Consider the following 24309-nt stretch of genomic DNA (forward strand, 5'->3'; position numbering starts at 1 on the left):
ACCTCAGTCACACACCCTGAGGCTTTTCAGAATTTTATTTGAAGGATGAATAGGTTTCAGGAAGGCATTTCACTCCAAGACATCCCTGTTTCAACCCAGCCATGGTATTGTATGAACTAAACGCTGCAGAAGTGTATTTTAATCAACATACCATTAGACTAGACTAAGCTTAATATATATATCTACACACACACAGATGTGCATTCTGCAAATTAAATATACACAGATTTATATAGATATGTGTGTGTATTTAATTACTTAATCCTACCCAGATCTATGCATGGAGCCTTTCTAAAAATGACCCACATCTCCAAAAAACCCACCAAAGTTTTAAGTCAAAACCAAGCCAGACTTGCTTAGAAACTGTTTTTTTACTGAAAAGCTGCTTTCTAATATTACCACCTGCTTGTGCCTGTGCATTGTAGCAGTTTCCAAGCCCTAGTGTGCATATTGGAGGATTATTTTTGCTGCAGCTATCCTAGGCACGGCTGACTGGCACACAGCGCCAACAACACAACAAATGCTGTATCTATCCCTCCCCTCTGAACTCCTCTGCCTACATGGAGATAACGCAGCAATATTTTGACCTTTCCACCCCTATTAAAATTCACATTCTGGCTGGCTTGAAAACAGGCTGAATTTCAGATGCTGAAATGCAAGTAAAAAGACTGTAAAAATGTCATTTGGGGGTTTTGCAGTTTCTGGATTTGGCAAAGAAAGTGCCATGATGCGATGGCTTAGAAAGTGAGGTACCAGAGGACAGGAATGCACCAACATCTCTGCTCTGCAGCTCACGCTTATATCCCATCTTGCCCCACTGCATCATCCCCCATGATATTCACCATCACTCTTGTTTCTCTCCATTTACACCATTTAGATACATGCAAGGTGTCTCCCAGCTTACCCAAGCCATCTCCTTGGCTGAATTCATATCCTCAATGGTGGTGAGGATGGGACAGGACTGTACCCACAAGTGTCCTCCTAGGCACCCTAGGGACCTGGAGCAGGTATCTGCTTTTAATTTACCTCTCTCTATCAAAGGCAAAGGATTACCTGGAACTGGGCACTGATGCTGGGTGGTTTTTTCTTCTTATGGAGATGGAGGAGAGATTTGGTAATTCGGTCATGCAGCGTCAGGTTGGTTAGGTGTTTGAGGGACTTCACATCCAGCATGTGCTGTAAAAAAAGAGAGACTCCATTTGTTCTTGATAAATACAATAACTAGACATTATCATCATGCTATCTGCTATATCACTCTTTATACCCTCTGCAGGGCTTCCTTAGGTGACGACCCTTATTTAATCTCAATGGGAAACATCAAGGGATAGCTTGAAATATGGCTCTACTCTATTTGGCCAGAGCCAGATTCCCCAGACCACGTTCCTCTGAGGACTTGCCAAGGGCGTCTTTGACCATGGGAAATTTGGCTCTCCTACCCACTGAGGAAGGAAACTGAGTATTAGACAAGCCTGTTGTCTACGAGGTACCAGTCCTCTTGTATAACCAACCCACTGACTTTAGAGATTTAATTACCATATTTCACCAGCATGTACATACTTCTTCCCAGGAGGAAGAAAATAGGAGCTAGAGTAGGTCCAAGAAAGGAGGATGTAAGCACTCATACAGTCCCCTCCCAGGGCTGAAATCCTTTGGTTTTATAGAAATTAAAGAGCCCTGAACAGAGCTGAGTTGACCAAGGTCTTGATGTAGACACAAGCGGTCTTCCTCACACCCATCAGCATCTCAACATTGTACCTACAGTCTTAACCCAGGGACCGGCAAGGTAAAAATGCTACTTCTCGCTCACCTTCGGGAGATTGGGTTTGGCTTTGAAGTTCTTATTTCGCCTGGGGAGATAATAAATGGCTCAGATTAATTCACATATGCAACTGCAGAATGGAGGAGTTCATTAAACAAGCTCTTCCAAATCCCCTTTAGCAGCTGCTTCCTATAACCTGCACTGAACATGGGCTCCTTCTGCATGCTGCAAACTAGTTTTACAAATTCAGTGGCACAGGTTTGAAAGGAAGGTATCCAATTAAAGGGGATAATTACACTGGAAATTATGGGGATGCCAGTAATTTGGGTAGAGTGAGGGAGGTGTCATGAAACGGCTGACCACCCTCCTGCTTTCTCATATCCTGCGTTAACTCCAGCCACACTGCTGATGTTCTCTGAACCTTCTGATGAGGCTGCAGCATGAATCATCAACATAATTTCCCCACCTAATTTGTAATGGAAACTTTGATGCCATGTTAAAAAATGTGACTGCATTACATCGCTGTCGTATCTTGAGACTGGTTTGACCGGCAGATTCATTCCTTCTCTCTCTTCCCTGTGTCTTTCATTACAAATGAATGATAAGAGTTAAGTAAATTAGATGCATAAAACATACTGGGGTCGCTTTGACCCAACCATGAAACATCTCCAAGTCTACTTGAAACCCTGATATTTTTGTATTCTGGCTATTTACATTCCTCTAACTACCCATGCTGCTCATTACGCTTCAGGAATAAAGCCAAAATGCCCTCCTTTTGTACTGACATGAGGATGCCGTGGGCCCTCTCCAGCAGCTTGCTGTTGGTCGCATTGACGAATATCCCATCTTTGTCTAGGAAGGTGCCGGGGCTGGCAAGCCTACTGTGCCGCACCCCCATTCGGCCATTCCAGCCAACTGCATAGGCATCACTGCAACACCAAACACAGCACAGTGTTAGGAAGACATAAAGACCCCTGGCTCTATGACAAAATAAAAAATAAGATCATAAAATGACCTGTCGGTAGAAAATGAGATTTGCCACTTTATTCTTCTAACTGTAAATCTGCTCCCATGGGGCAAGCTCATGATGCCAGACACCACATGAAGTGATTGGCTAATTAAGCATCTTTTAAAATTCAAATATTAATAAAAGGATCAAAACTATCAGCAGGAGAATAACAGCTCCCAGTTCTCCCAGATGCAAGGCTTGGGTCTGCAGATACCCTGGTGGTCCAAAGGATATGAGACTATGACCTCTGCCATCAGCCTTGCCATTATCAATAGTCACAGCTTTAGATGATGTTGGTGCTGACTCTGTCGTTTCTAATTCATGTAATCATTTTATTAGGAAAAGAAAAAGCAAATATCATTTGCAATGAACTAATTATTTGCCACAAATGAAGGATGCTAGTCCTAGCAGGACTGACGGGCTGGCCCAGAAACACTCACCAGGAACTGATTGCAAATCACTTGCCCAACTTGGTCCTCTCTGCCATGAAGCAGAGCTGCTTTGGTCTCCAGAAATGATCACCTGGCTGCAGAAGGACTGAAGGGATGGGTGAGGGGAACCAAAATCCTCCTTCAGATGAAGGGAAATGGGTACTCAAGAAAACTCCATATCAGGGCAAATTATTTCCAGAGCTGAGGAGCCTTCCTATGGTGTCTGGGGTTATACAAAGCCTCTCCGGGGCTGCATCCAACTGCAATACTTTTGTTTTGGTGGTGGGGTTTTGGTGTTTGTTTTTTTAAAATATTTCTTTAATTTTTTTTTTTTTAATTTTAAATTCTCTAACAGCCTTGCAGAAACCATCATGTGAAATAAAGGTGACCTAAGGAAAGAAGTGAGGTCTGCAACCCCACCCAGAGCTATCTCAGCCAGGAGGAAAAGGAATAGGAGGAGACTCAATGCAGCACCAGTCTTCTTGTCATGAGAATGCTGAAGGACACGGTGGTTTATATGGGGCCTCTTGCACTGGGCACTTATGAGGTCTAGCAACAAGGCAGCCCTTTGCCTTAAAATCATGATTTGGAGGATGGGCAAATATATAGTGCTGCATAGAAATTAAAAAAAGTAAAGCATGTAACGTTGTTCATTCAGACAGCTCATAGCCTGGAGCCAGATCCTTGGAGCAACATGATGTTGGAGTGCAAGTCGTCTTGCTGCCTCGCCGCAGCACTTTCCAAACTCCTTCCTAACTCTATTAAATCAGCATTTTGACATGTAACACTATTAAAAGAAAGGAAGAATCACAGCAAAGTAAACCCCTGAGTACTCCAGGACCCACCTTTTTTTAAGCAGCCTGTTCTATTCAAGGAAGGCTAGTAAGAAGCTTTAATATCCAGGTGATCTCTCCTGTCTACCTTCCTTCCCTTTACAGCTAAGGTCCCATCCATTAAAAACCTCCTATTTACAAGGAAAAAAGAAAATCACCAGTTGATGGTACCACTAGACCTCAACGGCCACTTTCAGGATCTACAGCCCTTCATTAATCTTGGCCGACCTTAATGCATTTTCAGGCTTGAGACCAACTATGGTCATAAGGACTGTGAATGAGACTAGAGAATAGAAAACCCTAGAAAGTCCTGTGTGGTTTTAAAACAAACACAAAACAACCCACAACAACAACAATTGTTTATTATGGACATTTTAGGATGGATACGTGCATATGGTGACTTACACAGCTGCTTTGGTACTTAGGAGGTCACCATCTCACCAAGCCCAACCAACTCTTTCAAGACAGATCAATCAACACCTGCTCTCCTGCATGCCACTTAGACGTGACTGCACATAAAACAGTTCATCAATGAACATAAACCGGCAGAAATAGAGACAGCCTGAGCGGTTTTGGTTAGCGATGGCATGGCTTTCATTACTTGCCAGCCAGTGAAGGCACTTTCAAGGCATGCTGGCTTCCTGACGCTCTGCTGAAGCCTGGTTTCCGCCCCCCAGCATGTGCAAACCAGCCATCCACTTTCTTCTGAGATCAGAGGAGAGCACTTGGCTCGCAAAATCCTCCGCAATGACTTCCTGCTTGATGTCATGCCTCAAATTTGCTTTTAGAAGCAAGCCCCGGGCTATCCTGTGGGTTGGATGTACAACGCAGACTTATCAGTGACCACATGATCATGATATGGCTTTGAAAGCAAATTCCTGTTTAATTTAGCTCCGTAAATCACTTGCCGGTCTATCTGCTGGAAAGCTGTTGAAGTATATCTCTCTTCTCTACTTGTTACCTTCACCCCTATATTTACCCCTTCTTGCTCGACAAGTACAATTTAAATGAAATACCAACATTTATCAAGTATGATATGATTCTTCAGATCAAAATCATCCGCAATGAAAGGTATCAAAATCACTTGCCTACTCTGAAAGAGCAGCTGTAATTTAGAGATCTTAAGAGAAACCCTGTTTTTGCTTTCAGAAGGAAGGGGCATGGACAACATTAGGGGACCCATCAGCGATGATGCCCAAGAGAAGCAAAGCTCATGGACTGTGCTACTGAGGCACCACACCAGGAGGAACATATGAGTTAGGACAGCTTCAAAAGTCCATTTTCTGCAAATATATCATGAAAGGAAATAAATTGTCTGTCCTGACCCTGTTGTTAGGATACAACTGCTGAGGATGATGGAAGGAAGACACAGTAGTTGCTGCCCTTGATCCTGGCTGTTTAAGGCAACTTGTCTGTATGTTGGCTTGGGTTAAGCCAAATAAATAGAGCTGACCATAGGCTGAGCTCCACAGTAAATAAATGCATCTCCCTCATTGCCTGGGACAGGAGGAGCTTCCCTGCCTTTACAATGGCCCCTTGCTGATATAATTGATATGTTTTGGGCTATGAAAATGCTGGCAGCTCAAGCTGCTGCACCAATGTGCCTCCAAAGCTGGGGCTGGACAGTCCAGAAAAGCCCAATCCCACTTCACAGATGTTCTTCATGCACCAACATCATATTTAAAGGCTTGCTAGAGAAACCGCAGAACTTCCCTTATCTACACATGAAGATCTCCACAGGGACTAAGTTTCATGTTACATCAGGTTTAGGGAAACCTGCAAAACCAGAGATGCACATCACCTCTGGAGACACCAACCTTCTCTGCCTCAAACGTTACCATGTACCTACCATTGTTGTAACCCAACACATTAGAGCCATAGTAGCTATAGCTTTAGGAGAAAGAAAAGGAGGGGTATGAAAGACTCATGTGAGGACAACCAGGGTTGCATCACCTTCCCAAGACAGGGTGAGATTGCTTCCACAAGATGGATTTCTGCTTGAACTTGAGAAGTGGCACAAATTCATGAATTCAATCTAATAATTTTATGGAAATCACATCCTCCCTGACCACTGAAAATAAGCCAATTTTTAATGACATGAGAATACTCAGTTCTCCTTCAGCAGGGTGCCACCACCACTCCCAGAGGGAAGAAATTCAGGGCAAGAGGGATATTCTAGCCTTGATGGCACTCAGAGGGCATGTGGTGCAAAGCCATACAATAAAAGCTACTTTTGTTCCCCTAGAAAAAAAAGGAACAACACGTTATCTAATTTCTGTCTTGACCATTTGGCATTAAAGCCAGTAAAAAAGGAGGTTTAGTAATATATTTGGAGGATATTTTATTTTGTGTGGAAGTGAAGCCTACTGAGATGCAAGGACCATTACAAGGGATTTGATGGACATGTTTCAGGTGACAGTCTCAAACTCCTCTTGACTTGTTCTGGACGTCTCATGAAACTCAGAGCAGCCATGAAGTTACACCTGGGCATCTGCAGCTCCAAGCAAATTGTATTAGGAGCTCAGGATGCTCTCATAATATCTTTCCCCAGCACAAACACACACCCCCCCCGCTCAGAGGGAGGCAGAGAGGCACTGTACCCCTTCAGAGGTGGTATTTGGATAATCAGACTTTCTGGGGCCTGAAGAGGGATAGCACAAGACTAGCTAGAGATAAGGAGGAGGATTAGATGTCCCTTTGAAATAAAAACATTTTGCTTCACAAGCAATTTAATTCTGAAATGGATTTGGAAAACTTTTTGCAGAAGAGGCATAGACCTGCATCTCAAAGCATAGACCTGACTCTCAAGCAAAAAGGTCCCATTAAGCAGTTGCTTGAAAGGCCAGAACCTTCAAGGATAGATTAAAAAATAAAACTGTACATATAAACTGTAAAAACTGAAGCTAGCTACAGTTAACATGCTTTGTCCCCTTAAAAATAAACAAACATTTGACAAGATGCCATCTCAAGCCCCATAACTTCCCAGATCCCTCACACTCAGTGGCACCCAGAGACACCATCACACCACTTGCATGCCGTTCTGCACCCAAACAGATTTCCCTTCATTTTCCTCCTGAAAAATCCTTGATAAATTTTTATTTCCTTGATATTGGCATATTCAGTATTTTTTTTTTGCAAGCTTCTTACCACCTTGTATGCCACACCACCTACAAGTGCTACCTTTTGATGGAGGAAAGTTGCTTTCCCTGCCTGCCATTAAGTCAGGTAAAGGTATTTAGATATGATCACATAGCAGAGAAAGAATGAAGAGAAGACAAAATTAATAAGCAAACTAGGAGAAACATTAATACAGTCATTTATAGTGACAGACACTGCTCTCCCATCTCAGATTTCCTTGTCATGCCAATGTATAAGCAAGATACATACCGCTGGGTCCTCTCGTTGATGGTGTTGACTCCCTGGAGGTCCGAGAGTGGTGTCCGTGGGCTCTTCCGAGCAATACCTAATGCAGCACATGAAAAAAGAGGTTTCTACCTGGCAGTACCTTTTCCAAAAGGCAATTAGCACAGCCATAACTTAGCATTGAGTGCAGCAAGGAGGAGCATGTACACGTCATGGCACGTGCTAGGCATACAAGGGTGCCAAGGATGCCGACATACCCATCGTCTACTAAGTTCTACCTCTCTGCCACAGAGTCATCACCCTTATTAGTAACACTGTTTGCTCAGGCCTACTAATTCCCCTCCCACACATGCATGTTGTGTTCGGGACACGTCCCAGCTAGTAAACATACAGGGTGAAGAGACAGGTTGCTGTGATGAGGGAACCAGCCACATGTGTCCTGTATGTCCAAAATATTCCTCTGCTCTCTGCTGTGCATGGGACAACCCAGTTGCTTGCACAGGCAAAATACTTGGACATAAGTAGGGTGCTTGAAAAAATGGTCATTTATTCCTTGCATACTTCTTCCCTTCCTACAGATGTATGGCAAGTAGTATATATTGCACAGGGAGGCGTTATTGCCTATTGAACCTATATCCTTTGATAGGGGTAGTTTTAGAGTAATTTATATTTAATAAATAGCCAAGGAAGTTATCATGCATGGTTACAAGAAGCAGACATTTCAAGCTGTTATCTTCCACCAAGGGGAAATGTTTTGTAACCAAGAATTTAGGAAGACAGAAGGCAATTGTTGTAGACAGCAAAACACTTTTCAAGTCACTAAACTACAGATATTTAAAGACCCAATAAGATCAAATTTGATATGAAAACAGCCAAGCAATTTTTTAACTGTCTTGAAATTGCTTCTGTGAGACAGGAAACATTGCAGCATCACCTTAATATAGAAAAAAAATGTATATTCCTTTACCCTGAGATTTCTGCAGAGAAAAAAAAATTGCAGAAAACCACTCTCTACAAAGAAAGAAGCCTAAATTATAGTTTATAACAGAATAGGAAGAAGCAATAGCATATCACTTCCTCCGCATATTTATCATTTTTCTATTTGATATAGCCTGGATACTGAGCTAAAAGGTGTCCTAAGAATCTTTTTATTCTGAAGATGAATGCAAAGCAAATACACAGAGATCTGAGCCCATCCTGCTGATCTGCCATTCCTCAGAGCCTGAAATTTCTAAGGAGATTAATTCCTACCAAACCTCAACAGATAACATCGCTTTAATGGGCCATCGGCTATCCTCCTATATCTGTTGAGATATTACAATGGATTGCCTTGAAGCCTGTACATTGGGCAGGAGATGCCTGAAAAGGCTGACAGTCCACTTGGTTAAGTTATTGTACCTAAACATGTCCAAATATCCTAGAAATCAGAGCAAAAGAAAATTTGCCAATGTGCTGCCACAGATCATCTTTGATCCTGCCTGTGCTCCAAGGCAAAACCTGAGAAGGTTTTGCAATCTCCAACTCTGGAGATATTTAGAAAGCAAGACAGAAAATCTACCTGAGTGCCTAGCTATGCTTAGAGTTCAAAACTCTCTTTTTAATCCCCTTTTTGACATTTAAGCCATTTTTTGTTACATTTCTCATCCTAGGAGCTTTCTTTACCCTCTCTCAAGGCTGGCATTTCTGTGCCAGAAGTTGCTTGTTTAAAGCACCGAAACCCAATTGTAAAGGGGGAGAAAAATTATAATAATCAGAAATCTGCTTGAAATAATGCATTAGTATTTTTTGATCCTAGTTTTACACTGAGAAAGCACCTAATGTCTAGCTACATCTATTTTCTGTATAGTATATGTGCCTGGATACTTCCTCATTAAGGGCACATAAGGCTTCTCTAGCCTAAAACATTTCATGAAAAAATGGGCTTTCACTGGTATTTCTAAGATTTTCTTTAGTCCACGTCCTTCTTTTTGGAGCAATTTCTGTCCTCCTTCATTTCCCTGCACTACCCACCAAAGAAATCCCTGAAAGAAAAAAGCTCAAAACACTATCTAACCCAAGAAGTCAGGCTGAAGTTATAAAGACAAGGTTATATCAAAATATTACTGCATTGCTCGGGAAAAGGGAATTTCTATTTCAGGCTTCCAGATAATAGCTGCATTAAAACTGCATTGTAATTCTGCCAGCTTAGCACCTTAAGTGACTTGTTGATTAACAAAAGTTATGGCACACAAGCTGGGTTAAAGAGGATTAGTTTAGACATTAACAAAAAACCACAAACAAAAACAAACAAAAACACTTCTACATTGTAGCATTGTTTGGCTCTTAAAAGAAGAAATACATACATGCCACTGCCAAATAAAAGTTGTCATATTTATGTAGCCCTTTTTCTGGCAAGTAGAGTGGGTTTTTATAGAAATGAAAGGCAAAAAGGTTTTAGATTTAAGCCAATGAATGGCATGTGGCTTTGAGAATTCTGCATAGTGAATATGGGCCATTAAATTGTATATATTAATACACTGCATGCAAGGAACAGTGGTGTGATTGGAAACCACTCATTCCCTTCACCCACCTCAGATGCACGCTGCAGGAATAAAATTATTCTGATTTTTCAAGCACATTCCCTTTTCTTAAGATGTAGTGTTTCAGAAAGACAGACTGATTTGCCTAACAGGTCTTTGCCTTCACTGAGAAGAGCTTTAGATAATCCCAGTCTACTCCTTACTCTCAAATGTCAAACAGCAGAGCTTTAGTCTTGAACTCAGAGCTGTCTAAACCCAGTGGCTTGCTCTGGTGGAAGACCATAAATTAACTGATAGACTGAAAGACACCAGTAAAGCAACTGAGATGGTAAGGGAAGGTCGATCAGCTGACTACACAAGCTGAATACCAAATGACCTAAAGGGAATCTCAATATACTCATCAAATCAACTAGTTTTCTCTTTGTGCAGAGCTAGAACTAATTGCACAATTCAAGACAAGGAGATGATCTATTTGGTTGCTCTCTCAAGGATGACATGGATGTAACCTTATCTGACTTCTGGGAAAAGCTGAGTCCCCGGGGCCAACCTCAGCCCAAGCATCCTTGCCTGCCAGGCCCACAAGTCCACTAAATTCAGAACCCCAAAATTATACAAGCTCCAATCCTGGTTTAGCCTGCCAAAGAAATGAAGCCTGGAGAAGCAGCTTGCAGGAGCACACCCCATGGGAAGACGTGAATGATTTCTGAATACAGAACATGAATTACTCGTTTGTCAGGTTGGATGCTCTCGGCCAATACACAAACTATGGCAATGTTACTCTTGGATCCATGTGTTGGTTTTATCCCAAGAAACACTAAACTGTGTGGACTTGTCTATAATAAGTGAGATTTTAACATGTTGAGCTCAACCCTGAGCGCTTAGAAACAGAGCACTTAGAAACAGAGCTCAACACCACATTAAATTAAAGCTCTGTTTCTAAGTGTCTCTTAGTTGTATGAATCTCCCTCTTCACACCTAAGCAACTGCAAATTAAACCCCCAAAACTTCCCATGTTGCTGAGCTTACAAACTTAACAAATTACAAATTTAGTTAATTAATTGCAGTTAAAATTTCTCTACTGACAGCCACCTTCCTTTCCAATTATTTCTTAGTAGTATCAGTAAGGTCACTTAGCACAACACCCTTTAAGAAAATCTATTGCTGTGTTTGTCTTACTGTTTTGTATCTCCTTGTAGCAATGGTGGGAACTTGTAGGAAAAAGCAACATACTCCAAATTAAGAATTAGAGTCTAAATTAAGAATTAAAATACCTCTGCTCCCCAATGCTACATGCTGCAGGAAGCATAGAAGTCTGATATTAGGTTTCTAGCAGGAAAAGCATATTTGTGAAGACTTAATATGTAACTACTGTAGCTACTGTGCTCAGCTCTGCAGAAGAAAAATTGGGTGGTTTGCATTTACACCTAAGTTGCACAATGTTTAAGTTAGCAACTCAGGCTGAGGATCTGCCCTTGCAGACTGCATATAGCAGCGCTCTATTTCTGTAAGCTTTAATGTGCATCATGAAGGGAGAGCATAATGGCAGAAAAGTGGTATATCTAAAGATATGAGCACCAAATATGTATTTTAATATATAAATGTATATATAACATAGTAGTGCAGGCAAGAGTGTCCATGTTGTCATGCAGGATGAGTTTATTATGTGACAGAGGAGAGAGGAGGAAGAAATGGAGACCAAGTGCATCTTTACTCAACTAATTCTGTAAAATAATAGTGCCAAACACTTTAGTTTTAAGTAAAAGCCCTTGGAGACAGTCTTCACAAGCTAAAGTTATTTTTGAAGTCCAATGAAACCTGAATAAAGTCAAATTCCACCTATATCAGCCACGCGCCTTATACCAGGTGCCTACCAGACCTGCAGTGCTTTGAACTTATTATCACACATGTGATAACAACAATAAAACACATGGGAAAATACCCCTAGCATCAGCATCCTGACTGGGTCAGTGAGTAAAGGGGAAACCACCAACAAAATGATGCCATATCTTAAGAGATGTGGGTTTGCATTTAATTTTACTCTTCAAACTCTGCCTAATAATTTCCCAATAGGGTCAAAATTGCTATAAAGCAGCTGTTTTGATCCTGGAAGGTCCTCAGGCAGTTTTTTTATCCTTTCCACGCTGAATGCACCTGGTTTCCATTTCTTGGCATGAGTGTTGTATCAGAGGGAAGGGCAGGTGGTGGAGCCTTACTGTACTTCTCCTCCTTGCATCTCTGCAGGATCTCTAAGCTCCTCTGATGAACTGGGTGATGGAGAAAGCTAAAACTATCCACATTTTTCAAAACCGCACATGGTACTGCATCATCATGCCCTTGGGAAGCAAAATAAAAACAACAAAAAAAAAAAAAAGGAGAGAAGAGAAAGATTATATAAGCAGAAATCAGGAGGGGGTAAAGAACAAGCCCGAAGGACGCAAGAGCTTGAGGGTCGCATGTTTTTCATGCTTGACACAATTTAACCTTGGTTTCCTCCTGACAGTGCTGTGACACAGGAGTGATGGGCTGGACCATGTGCCAACCCCACTTATAATCCTATTAGCCAGACCATAATCACTTCATAATCACTCTGAGACAATTTTGGGGGAAAAAAGATTATTAGAAAAATCTTCACTTTTATTAACTGCTTTTTAAAATCTTTTCTGTGCCTCTGCCAGGCATTACCAACAATTCCCTGCACAGATGCTCCTGGGCATGGCCACCTCAAATTCTCATCTTGCATACCAGTGCCAGGCTTTGCTCAGATATTGGTAATTAAAAGGAAAAATAGAATATTTGTATTAAACAAGGGTTCTGTATTCCTCAAGAGCAGACGACACAGAATCTAGAGTTAGATAGGATGGGTTTGAGATCTAAAGTTTGAAAAAACCCTATCATTGTGTGGCCAAGATGACTTTTGATGGCCCAGCACTGACCATAGGATACAAGAGAGGTTACACAGGTGGCACTGTGCAAACAGGCAGACCTCTCTGTCATCATTTAAGTGGCCAGGTCAAGGCATATGTCATACTGACTTTGAGGCGTGATGAGGTCACCAAGGAGTTACCTTGTGTCAGCATGTACTAAAGCACTTTGTACCAATGCACTGAATAACCAGAAAGGACCAATCTGAACTTTCCAGAGGAACACTGTCAAGGGGTGTCTTCCTCACATTAACATCACTTCATGCTGCTCACTGAGACCTCACAGACCAATTGTTTGGTTGCTATCATATTTATTTGCAAATACAGGTTGGGAGGTTTTTTTATTCTTTCGGGGAGGTTGGTTTTTTGGTGCCCAGCTTCAGACATAAATCTGCAGAAGTCAACGGGATTGTTTTTGAGAAGGCGTTATCATGTAGGTCATCCCCAATGGGCACTAACCCAAGGAGCAACCCTTATTGGCTGAATGCAAATGCAGAGCCCATCAAGGGATGGCGCAGCCCCAGGACCACAAAACCTTCGTGAGGGAAACAATTTAGGTTCATGTCCAGCAAAACCAAGGTGAGAAAGCTGGGAGTGTCCACAGCCTGGTTTATACAAACAGCACCAGTCCTTCCGTCAGGTTTTTGCTTACAAAGAATTTTGCGTAACAAATTCATATAAATGATACAGCAAAAAAAGGTCAACCTGCCAAATTTCTTTGCTAAAAAGCTTGATAAAGTTCCTTTAATCAAAGTTCATTAACAAATCTAGTTCAAGCATGTAGTTCTTTTGGACTATCTCAATACTCCTTGATAAAAATCAATAATAATAATAACAACAATAATAACTAAAAAAATAAAATTATTGAAAAAGTTCACCCTTCACCTAATTGCATCTTGCCAGATCCTGGCATGTTTCATCTGAGGAGGGTTAGCAGCACTGTTAAAAGGTACCTCTTGGGTAGAAAAGAAAGGTACCCAACAAAATTCACTGTGACACCGCTTTGCTGCTCTTCACCTCCAGGTTAACGAGGACAATTGCACAGTCACTGAAAGCTGCGCTACGAGGATATTAGGAGCACAAGAAAAGGAGAGTCCCCAAACGAGGAAGGAAAAAATGCTGATTATCCCTGCAGAAGCATCCATAGCCCTGATTGGCACTGCTAGCATGGAGAAGGTAACCAAAATTATGATGCAAAAAGAAAGCAGAGCAAAATTTTGCAGAGCTGCTTAGACATAAGCCAGAAATTTTTCATTAAAATCCCTGTTGGGTATTACAAGTGTGACTTGGAGAGGCCTTCAGACACATAAAAGCAAGGGAGATCCAGCTGGGGTTAAAACAAAAGAGTACAAGGAGCCTCAAATAAAAAAACCCAAAAACTAAAACATGGTTCAGATATTTTCCTTCTCATCAATTACACCTGCCTGACAGATGGGAGCAGCAGCAGACGGAACGTCAGAAATCAAGAAGGGGGCAGCATGCCTTTTAAAAAATTATGTACAAATATTAAACATGCATACTTGGATGAATGTATCTGTGTGAAGTTATTCTCAGCTAATCTAGGATAATTTTATCAAAAACTCCACGTCTGTGGGTGGTAAGGCATTCAGGTCAGGCTAATTAAAGCCAGCAAGGTTTGGCAAAAAAACCCAAATAAACCTAAAACACATGCTGTCTTTGGTTGTCTGCTTTTGTCTATTGAGATGAGGTAATTTTAGTGATCTTTAATAATTCACAAATGCCTTCTGCCACAGGTGCAAAGCATCAGTTTGGGGCTTTTCTGTGTTATTTCAGGGAGCAGGAGGGACCAGCAGCATCTGGTAGCAGACGTGCTATGCCTCACCAGCCTGCCCCACTGTCCAGACACTGGCAAAGCCTTCTGCTCAGGCTCGCCTCTTCTACAGCCATCTGCTTTGTGGTGCTTTGGCAAGACGAATGGGATTTTGGAGAAGGACAACTGAATGGGTGATGGGCATGAGGTCTTGCGAGCCAAAGCACAATGAAGACATTACTACAGATCTCACCCTGCTAAGTGCTACCACTACCTGGGCAGAAGTCATGCCAGGAGATGATGGGTACCTCTCCAAAGGGGGCAGAGTTAGCAGAATTTGAGTGGTCCCAGCTCCTCCAGTTTGTAGGGCAAACTTTCTCAATGGGCAAGGCGTACCTCAAAATGGGAATTTGATTTAGGTAACCTCCCACTAGTTCTGCCTATATAACAGTGACTTTCCCATGACTTTTTCCCAATTTAGGCAGAAGTTGCATATAGAAATTCAGGGTATAAATTATCTGAGGATAGTTGGGAAGTTTAAGACAAACCTTATCCAGCTTTTTGAGGGGTTTGGGGGTTTTTTCTTTCCTTCTATTTGACTCAAAAAACAAAGATTACAAAGCACAAAGACATTTGAAACTGGACCAAAGGACACCAGATAGATAAAGCAGCAGCAATGAGTGCCAAAAAGGGTTTAGGAACTCAGTCATTACTGTGTTAGTTTTCGTTTGGAAAGGGAAGGTGGTGCATGAAGTAAGTCTTCCAGAATTGTCTGAAAACCTCCTAGACTCTATTTTATACCTATATATTGATTGATAGAGAGATAGAGAGATAGAGAGAAGCAAGTTAATGACACAAAGTCAAGACTGAAAAGTGGAGAACTAGGCAGTGGGGAGAGAAGCACGGCAGGCATGATCAATCAGCAGAGGCACAGAAAACAAAGCAGGGCTTGAAATTAGCTCTTACTTCCTGAGAGAGACTGAATTATTTTTTATCTCCTTGACCAGCTCACTTCAGTTCAGCCTGGGCTTTATGCAAGAGGAAGAGGCGATGCTAGGGAAATGAAATACAGATTTCCAAAGCCAACTCTTTTGAGTGATGTTTCTCCAATGCCAAATGTCTTTGCCATCTACCCCACGGCATTTTGAAATGCTGCTGTCAGTAGATGCTGCCTTGATGTGCCAGATAGACCCAGGTTCATGAGAAACATCTTTTCTGTTACGCTGCATCCAAGTGGTTCAAGAGGAAGAGCCTCAAGAGCTGAAAGCTGATTTTTGCCTCCTGCGCTTCTTGGGATGCTATTATTTGCCCCAAACAAGAAAATTATTCTTTCCACTTGTACAGTTTCCATATCTACGTTCCTCATCCCAAGTTCCTTGTCTCTTCTTGATGCACACCTCTCCGACTTAAAAAAAAAATTCATGGGGCAGCTCTGTGCTTAATTTTAACTCAGCTGACATTTTCCCTGCTGAGGCTCTAATTTCATCATGAATTTCAAGCCCTCTTGTGCCCAGAAATTAATAGTAATAGCTTGTACTCATCTTTCCGAAATTGCTTTATGCAGAGGAATGATCTAAAAGTACAGCCAGGTATTGCCTGCCACAGCATGATGATGCACCATTACTTTCCTTTAATTTAATGCCCCCGTGTTTGGCATAAGGTGGTTCTGGATGACTGTAAAGCAATGAATTTTGCTAGACAACAGACATGCTCTCTTGCAGCTTAAAGGATGAACAGCTTGAAAAATTATAGAGAAGAATTATTGCCTTTTTTTTCCAGATGTAACTAACAGTTCAAGAATCCCTAGCAAAAATATTTTGCCTTATTTGCTGAATAATTTTATGACTCTCTTTGAATCATTCAGGTTTTCCTATGCATGCATCCTACAAAAACGAGAGGTTAAAGCAGCAGTAAAGTGAAAATCTTTTCTTACGATATGCTAAAATCCAAATGTACCTTTAAATGTAACTTTTGCATAACAAAAATCTACACACTATTTTAATGGTATTTTAATAGATTAATAGCTCCTAATAAGTCAGGCTACTTAAAATACGTAGTAATGTATTAGACCTAAATCGCTGGTGAAAAACAGGCACTAGGATTAGGAGATTGGCACACGTACCAGTTTTCTTCTCCACGTATCGTTTTCCAGCCTCCCTAAAAGCAACCACCGCCCTGAAAAATGCCCGCAGGACTGCCCAGCGGAAGACAGCCACTGGGTCGATGCCAATCATCCCGCAGATAAAGGCGTTTTTACTGCTTCGCAGGAGAGCTACAATGTCTGGGCGCATATGATCTGTGTTTTTCTCACGGAAATCCTAGGGAAGGAGAAAAAAGAGGGGGAGAAAAGAGGAAAATAAACAATAACTACAAGATACGCCACGTAAGATCTGGCAGGCTATACCCAGGACAGCACAACTATTGAATCCTGCTTCTATCTTTCTTTTTTGCCCCCATATTAGATGCCTCTTTATGTCCAGAAAATAAATGTTTTATCCCAAAGCACTGCTCTCTGAAGCATCTCGAAGCTCATGCTCAAGTTTATCGTGTGCATTTATTGTATCAGCAACACAGCTACAGATTTGCAGTCATAAATCCTGAGGCTGTTTCTCATACAGGCTCAGCTGCCCACCAGAATTGCTTCTGCTAATAATTGGCATGAATACAAATGGGGTAAATTTTGAAATAATTTGCATGGGATTTTTAGAAAGTACCTGCAGCAGTGAGATGCTGAGACCTATGCTCATGTAACCTGTATTCAGAAATGGCTAATGATGAAAACACCATTGGGTTTTCTACACCAACCAAGCCCAGAAAGGCTAACAAATACCCAATTTCAACACATCATTGGGACGTGGCATTAACCTCACTGCCTGTCCCTAATTATTCCCCAAAACACTGACATGTGGAGCTTGCAACGTGGAAGAGAACAGGAAGACACAATTCCCACCACCTTCCCATTTCAGCCAAGCTTTTCGAACACTTCTCTCCTGACCCTCACGTCTCTTATCTAGCCAAGTCCTTTTCCAAACACCTCTATGGAACCTTTTGGGCTCTCCTTCCTTATCACAGCTAAATGATCTAAATGAAAACAATTGCCAGGGAACAGCTGGGTGACAGACCTTCACTCCATACTTCACTTTGCCCGCGTAGTGTTTGATGATGAAAGCCGGTTCCATGACTGCTGGAAATTCAATATAAGAGTTCCCTTCATGTTGACGCTTAAACTTGTCCAGCAGCGTCTGGTTTGTGGCTTGAGGAAAACTGAATGGAAATAGTTCAAAAGAAGATAGCTGTAAACCCAACGAAAAAGCTCTTACGCTTCTTTCTTGACCACAAATAGGAAAATAGTTACATTCTGAGCTTCCACTTCTGTGCCTGCAGATACTAAACAAAGACTATTTTGTATGCTCACGTGTGGTTATATGCAAATACAAGGTACATCTGCTGTCTGAAGAACTCTTATCTGATTTAGTAATGGTCTGAAATCAGTTACAAAAGCACAAATAGGTGTATTTTTATGGTGGTATACTGCATGGTATGCCCATTGCATGGAGATTATTCAGGGTAGCTGCATCTACCTGAAACCCCAAGGTTCTGTTGTTCATTTTGAGGCTTAGACTGCTCCTATACCTATGGGGTATTCACACATTTAGGAAATATTGAGCTGTTTCGCCTACAAATCTCACTTCAATTTCAGAAGCTACTTGACTGATCCTGGCATAGGAAAGAGGAAGAAAAAGGACAGAAAGCTTGAGCAGAGCCTTTTGGTAAGAGCAAGCCAACCCTCCGTCCTCAAAGTTCACGTAAATCTGGAACTTGGGGGTATATTTCACAACTTTACCTAAGTTAAGCTGTTTTAGCCTGGAACAGTATCACTGGGACAGCATTGCTGCTGTGTGTCTATCACTGAGACAAGAAACAGAGGAGAAACCTGCAACCAAATTTTGGGAGGAGAGCTTGTGCCCTGAACTGGAGCCACATGGATCTGAGGCAACACCAGCAAATCCACCTGGCCTTTCCCTGCCCTTCACACAGAGAAAACTGGCATGTGCATCCAATGGGAGATCCCTTACACTCAGAAGTTTCCACCCAAAGGCAGGCCCAGAAGCCACATGCTCATCTGGTAACTTTTACCGAGACAAGGTAGATGGATATAACAGAGGATGCACATCTGAGCTACATCCCTGATGCCCATGAAACCTTATGGAAGCACACCCCCTACGTACAAATGCCCTCAGTTCACTCTGGCTTAATTTTTAAAAGTAAATTGATAAATCCACCTTATATCCCAGTAACAGCACCCACACAACCTGCTATAAGTCATGCACTTGGATTCTTCCTGCACTTAGCTCAACTGCAAGCATCTTCACATAATTACACCACGAGAGACAGGGAGAGAAATGAGGAGAGAGCAAAGGAAACCTTTGCCCTTCCCTTTAATGGAAGAAATTATTGAAACAGAATTTTAACTATAATTTGTTAAGGCTTTTTGCTCAGCTTGCTGATTCTCCACTGTTTGTGTTAGCACCTCATAAACAGGACTAGAGACTTAAGATAAATCAGCCCAGCAAGCTCTCAGCATTTCTCTGGGAAGAATCACAAGAGGTAAAACTTATGGATACACTTTTTAAGTGACAAAACAAATATCATTAGCAAAACCAACAGTTTTCTACTCACTTGCTTTCCTCATCCAGCAGATGGAGCAGGCCCGTTGGCTTCTTACTGATCAGGTTGATGCAGCCAGAGTTGTCTATATAGTCGATGTTGTGCCAGCTAATTCCTTCTGCTCTGTATTCCTCCTAAAAAAAACCCACAGATATTATAACTATATTGGGTGCAAGGGAAAAAAAAGTGAGATTCAAAGGGTTGCTAATATGCTACCAATATTTTTTGCTGCAAAAGAAAATGACAAAGAACCACTTGAACAGCCTAAACCACAGTGAACCGCACAACATTTTACAGTTTCAGGTGCATCAGACTTTTGCTCAGGCATAGATTAGCTATATGGCAGCCCATGCCTACCCAAGGATGCATACTGTGCTACACATCATTGCTTCTCATTTTCCTTTTCCTGTCTTGCTGTTAAAGCATTATACAATGTATTTGCATCAACTAATATTTAGTATTTAGTTGCTGGAAGAAAATGGCGGTACAACATGTTCATTTAATTACATAGAAAAAGCAATATAACTCCCTTTCCTGCTTCACTGGGCTCTACTGTTCTATATCTCACGATGTTAATGGCTGGTACTATAAGGGCTAATGAAGAAACATCCAGCTAGCAGAGGTCACCACTCCAAGGCCAGCAGAGCCATGACCCTTCACAATAAAAGTGAGGATCTGTCCCCATATTCATGCTGAGGGAAAAAAAAGCGCTATTTATTTTCCACCAAAATAACTCCAACCCTTGCTCTTTTATAACAGTTCCCTCTTCCAAGATAGACTTTCGGCTGGATTACTTTGAGAAGTCTTCTGCAGAAATTATTTTAGGGCATCTGGAAGAAAGTAACGATAAAAATTATGATTTTCAAATATGCTTTTAAGACTTGTGACTGCAGTGATATTGGGAGAGCACCTTACTCCAGGTGCTGGAAAAAGTCCTACTGTTGCAAGCTGTGTTTTTATTTCTCTATTGTAAGACATTTTGATGGCAGGATAGAAGAAAAAAGGAAAAAAATCCTCAAAATACGTTGCACCTTTATAACAATCCAATTAATTTTTATTGCTCCTTCTGCTTCTATTTTTATTTATTCTATTTTATTTTTATTATGAGCAAAAAACTTTAAAAAAGTATGTTCTTCCAACTCTCCAATGTATCCTCATCCAAAACTAACATGTACTCGACATATATTATTTTTAGAATTAAAGAGCCTGAAGCACAATCCTACAAGGTCCTGAATGCAGTATTTGAGACATCATACACCTTTATACCAATGATATATTCTCTGTGCATATGTGTACAGGCACAGGAGGAGTTTATAACAGCCCTAAAGCCTTTTGGGTTCAAACATAGCACATCCTGTTGGAAAATAAAATCCTGAAAATAAGGAAGTATGCATGAATTTTATTTTTTATTTTAATTTAATTTTTTTAGATTTTTCCTTTTTAATTTTTTTCTTTTTCTTCGGTTCACGCAGAGCAACCAGGATAGCAGGCAGCAGAATAACATTCACAAGTCCCTGTTAAACTATAGGCATTTAAAAATCATATATTTGACTAAGATTCATTGCATTTCCAGTGTAAGTCAGGGAAAAAGCTTCTATACAGCAATCCAGCCAACTGTAGAAGACCACATATTTTTTGAGCAAGTGTGAGCTTCTCCTGAGTGATTTAAAAGTGAGAGAGTGATGTGTGCAGAGGTAATGGGAATCAGCATCATTTATCAACCGCCTGCTTCTGACAGCCACTTAATCGGATGTAGGGTCCATTAGTTCCAGCTTCACCCGCTCAGCACTGGTCCTGAGCAGCTGCAGAGCAATAAACCTTGCCATGATGATAAAAGAGGAGCCTTGTTTTGGTGGTGATGGGTGGCTGGTGCATGTTACTTGGATTACTTATTTATATAATGACTTTTTTGAACTACTTGTATGGGGGCTTTACACATATATTCTTCCCCCCCGCCGATTATCTACAGTTTTAAGTTTGCATACATCTAAACTGGGCACACACCATTACTCTGCTCTAGAAGCTCTCTAGACACTCATAGCTCCACATGTGATGTTAGGTAGCTGCACAGTGAATGTTGCTGCGAAACTCTTATGACCACACTAAAAATTTCTACTACTCCTGAGACTGGAGCAAAATAACTAACGAGCAATGCCAGCTGTTGTTTTTTTTTTTTTTTAAATATACTCCAGTAAATTACCATAAAAGAACACTGAGTTCAAGGTCTCCTCTTTATGCTCATCTTCAGCTCTGCAAAGGCAGTGCATGACCTCAGGTTGGTCATCATGTACCTCCTGGCCTCCGTTTCTTCAGCTGCAGGATTTTGGCTAAAGTTCCCTCCTCTGCTCTTCTTTCTCCTCCAGGCTGGGTCAGAAACACTCACTCCCAGGCTGCGCAGTTGTTCTCTACATCTGCCCATCCATTGTTCCCTCCCTTCCATCCCCAGTGCAACCTCTGGCTGCACTGGCCAAATACAAAGAGGGATTGAAGTCCTCAACTAATAACATTTTCCATAATAACTCAGACATATGCTCTCATTTCAAGACAGATGCTCATGCAGCAGCAGGAACTATGCCAGAGCAATTACTCCAAAGCATAAGTGGAAAATAAATTCCCTCCCCCTTTTTTTTCCCTAGCATTTTTCCAGTTACTGGTTTGCTGTCTTCAGAATCACAGCCCAGGAAAAAAAAACTATGGCTTTGTGATTGACTGATATAATTCCTTGGGTGATTGCTGGTCTGCAGAACAGCATGCAAATTGTTCACATAAAGGCAGAAGCTTTAGGGTAAAATCATTGCTGTCCATCTGTACACATTAAACTTACTCAATTAAATTTCAGTTATTAATCTTCTATATGATTTGTACATGATTTCTATATTCATCTTCTAACGACCGTCATCTTGTAGTGTTCAGGAGATATCCTTAAAAGCTACCTCCAAAATATTCCTTCACTTCTGAGTATGACAATAAAGCCTCTGTGATCCTTTGGCGGATGCAGGGTCCTCAAAGAGCACTTCACTATTAAGGAATTAGATCCAAATGACACGAGGTTTTAATTTAACAACATATGGTCAAGACAAAGACAACACGAAACACTTAAAGCCCGTTCAAATAAAAAAAAACTCAAACTGGAGGTTAATTAAAAGATCAGCTTAAATTTATACTGTGATTTAAAACTAAGTTATGTTCAGGGGCAAATTCAAATGTCCTAGTTCTAGAAGGCCACCTTTATGTCAAGAACCAAACTGTTGATGTTACCACTATCTGCAAGTTTCTAGTGCAGTAGGGTCCATAGAGTCCTATTTTTTAGCATCCTTACTCCCAACAAAAGCGTACTGATTTACTCCTCCCATCCCCAGATAGCTGAAACGTGGTCTGCTAGAAGGTGGAACGATGCAAGTTTGCTGGAGAGGAGAGCACTGAGCTTCCAAACTTGGCAAAAGGAATTGAACAAAGAACCAAAAAAATACATTCAGGTTTTTTTTAGAGTCCAGCAGTTCCATATTTTCATTTAATTATTGGGTGAGATGCTACTGATTGCTCTCCAAGGGACCTGTATAGCCACCACAAGTAGGTGAATGCTTCCCAACTGTGCATTTAGAAGCAATTCTGCTGCCCCAATCATGAATGACATTGGCAGGATATCAATGTTGGCACTGCACGTCAAAGGGACTCATCCTGCCAACATGAATGCAATCACTTCTCAAATGCCATCACCCAAATCAGAGCAGAGTTACGTTGCCGTAGCTGCATCAGCACGCTCGTTGCAGCAGCCAGGTCAAAAAAAAAAGTGAAACATGGATTTGGCACCTCTGACTCGGTTTAAGCTCAGGAGAGAAGGGTGTTAGTGACTTCACCTTGCCTCTCTTCAGGGGGGAAAAAACCTCCATATATATGTCCTTCATCATTGCATTCAATATTTAAGAAGATGTGGCTGTGGCTTATAAGAAAAGGCAGCATTAGTTTGAGTTTTTATTGTTTGCAAGGGACCTTTTTTTTAGAGCTTAAATTGCTCAGATAGACCTGAATGTTATGACATGAAACACAATTTGCGATGTTCAAAGATAAAAAAAAGACCCTAAAGACCACAAAAAGGACCATAACGTGTGGGTCCACACTTTGAAATGGATATACTCAGAATATGAGCATAAATCTTTACTGAATATCACACAACATTATCCAAAATATATTGGCGTGTAAGATATGGGTACTAAATAAACAGAACGTGGCAAAAATTCCAACATTTTGATACATGAAAATTAAAGCAACTCTAGTAAAGAGAAAGCTAAGCACTATTAATGAGAAATCTTGCCTGCCTACAGCTGACCCCAGACTACAAACACTGCTTATATCACACATAATAACGAATTTAAGATTCAAATACATGTGGTAAGCATCAGGAAAGCCCTCCCAACTGGGAAGTAAGCAAGGCTTGATGGAAATCCTATTGCTACGAACAGAAAACATCTGTAATTTTATAGTTCAATGTATAGTGGAAAACATACCATTCATTATCTTTACAGGAGCATTGGATCAGTTCTCTTATCAGGACTTTATTCTGATACTAAGCCAAACAGAAACGTTCTCTAATTCACAGCAGAATTAAAGGTTTATCTATCCTGAGTGGGAGAAAATACCCATGAGCCCAAGAGCATCTTGGAGGTGCTAGAAAACATCTCTACATAACCACACATGCTCTGTTATGAATTACTGCATATTCAGAAGTAAGGAAAACCAAATGCTAAAAGGCATAACTAGAGGAGAAAGCATTAAATATGATTTTGAAGCTCACACTTATCTAGAGTATCATGCTCACTGGAGGCTATTGCTCCTCAAAAATCACATGGTAAAATTAAAAGGTGGTTGGAGGGAGTGATATGGAGCTTGAAAAACTTGAGAGCACAGAAACCCAGAGAAGAAATGAAGCAGGAGAGACTTGATAAAAATACAAAATAAAAAACACAATAGGTTTCCCATCCATCTTAAAGCACAAAACTGAGGGATTAGGAGATTCAAATAAAAGGCAGTGAAAAAT

At 41.1% G+C, this 24309-nt stretch overlaps 1 protein-coding gene across 9 annotated transcripts in view; it reads right to left on the reverse strand.

Moving 5' to 3' along the window:
- The window catches only part of MYO9A (myosin IXA), a 183346-nt gene that overhangs the window by 33199 nt on the left and 125838 nt on the right, over positions 1 to 24309 (reverse strand). For 8 of the 9 annotated variants that reach the window (XR_012661610.1, XM_075099767.1, XM_075099770.1 and 5 more), the window contains 8 exons: positions 19287 to 19408; positions 17729 to 17870; positions 16729 to 16924; positions 12128 to 12247; positions 7420 to 7495; positions 2545 to 2688; positions 1808 to 1847; positions 1054 to 1176 (listed from right to left, as the gene is read on the reverse strand). Coding sequence is in view for 8 of the 9 variants with exons in the window: in XM_075099767.1 (XP_074955868.1) it covers positions 1054 to 1176; positions 1808 to 1847; positions 2545 to 2688; positions 7420 to 7495; positions 12128 to 12247; positions 16729 to 16924; positions 17729 to 17870; positions 19287 to 19408 (963 nt within the window). In the remaining variant the exon portion in view is untranslated. The remainder of the gene's footprint in view (positions 1 to 1053; positions 1177 to 1807; positions 1848 to 2544; positions 2689 to 7419; positions 7496 to 12127; positions 12248 to 16728; positions 16925 to 17728; positions 17871 to 19286; positions 19409 to 24309) is intronic. The other variant, XM_075099768.1, reaches the window with a different exon arrangement.

Source organism: Phalacrocorax aristotelis, chromosome 7, assembly GCF_949628215.1.
Source record: "Phalacrocorax aristotelis chromosome 7, bGulAri2.1, whole genome shotgun sequence".
Lineage (NCBI taxonomy): Eukaryota > Metazoa > Chordata > Aves > Suliformes > Phalacrocoracidae > Phalacrocorax > Phalacrocorax aristotelis.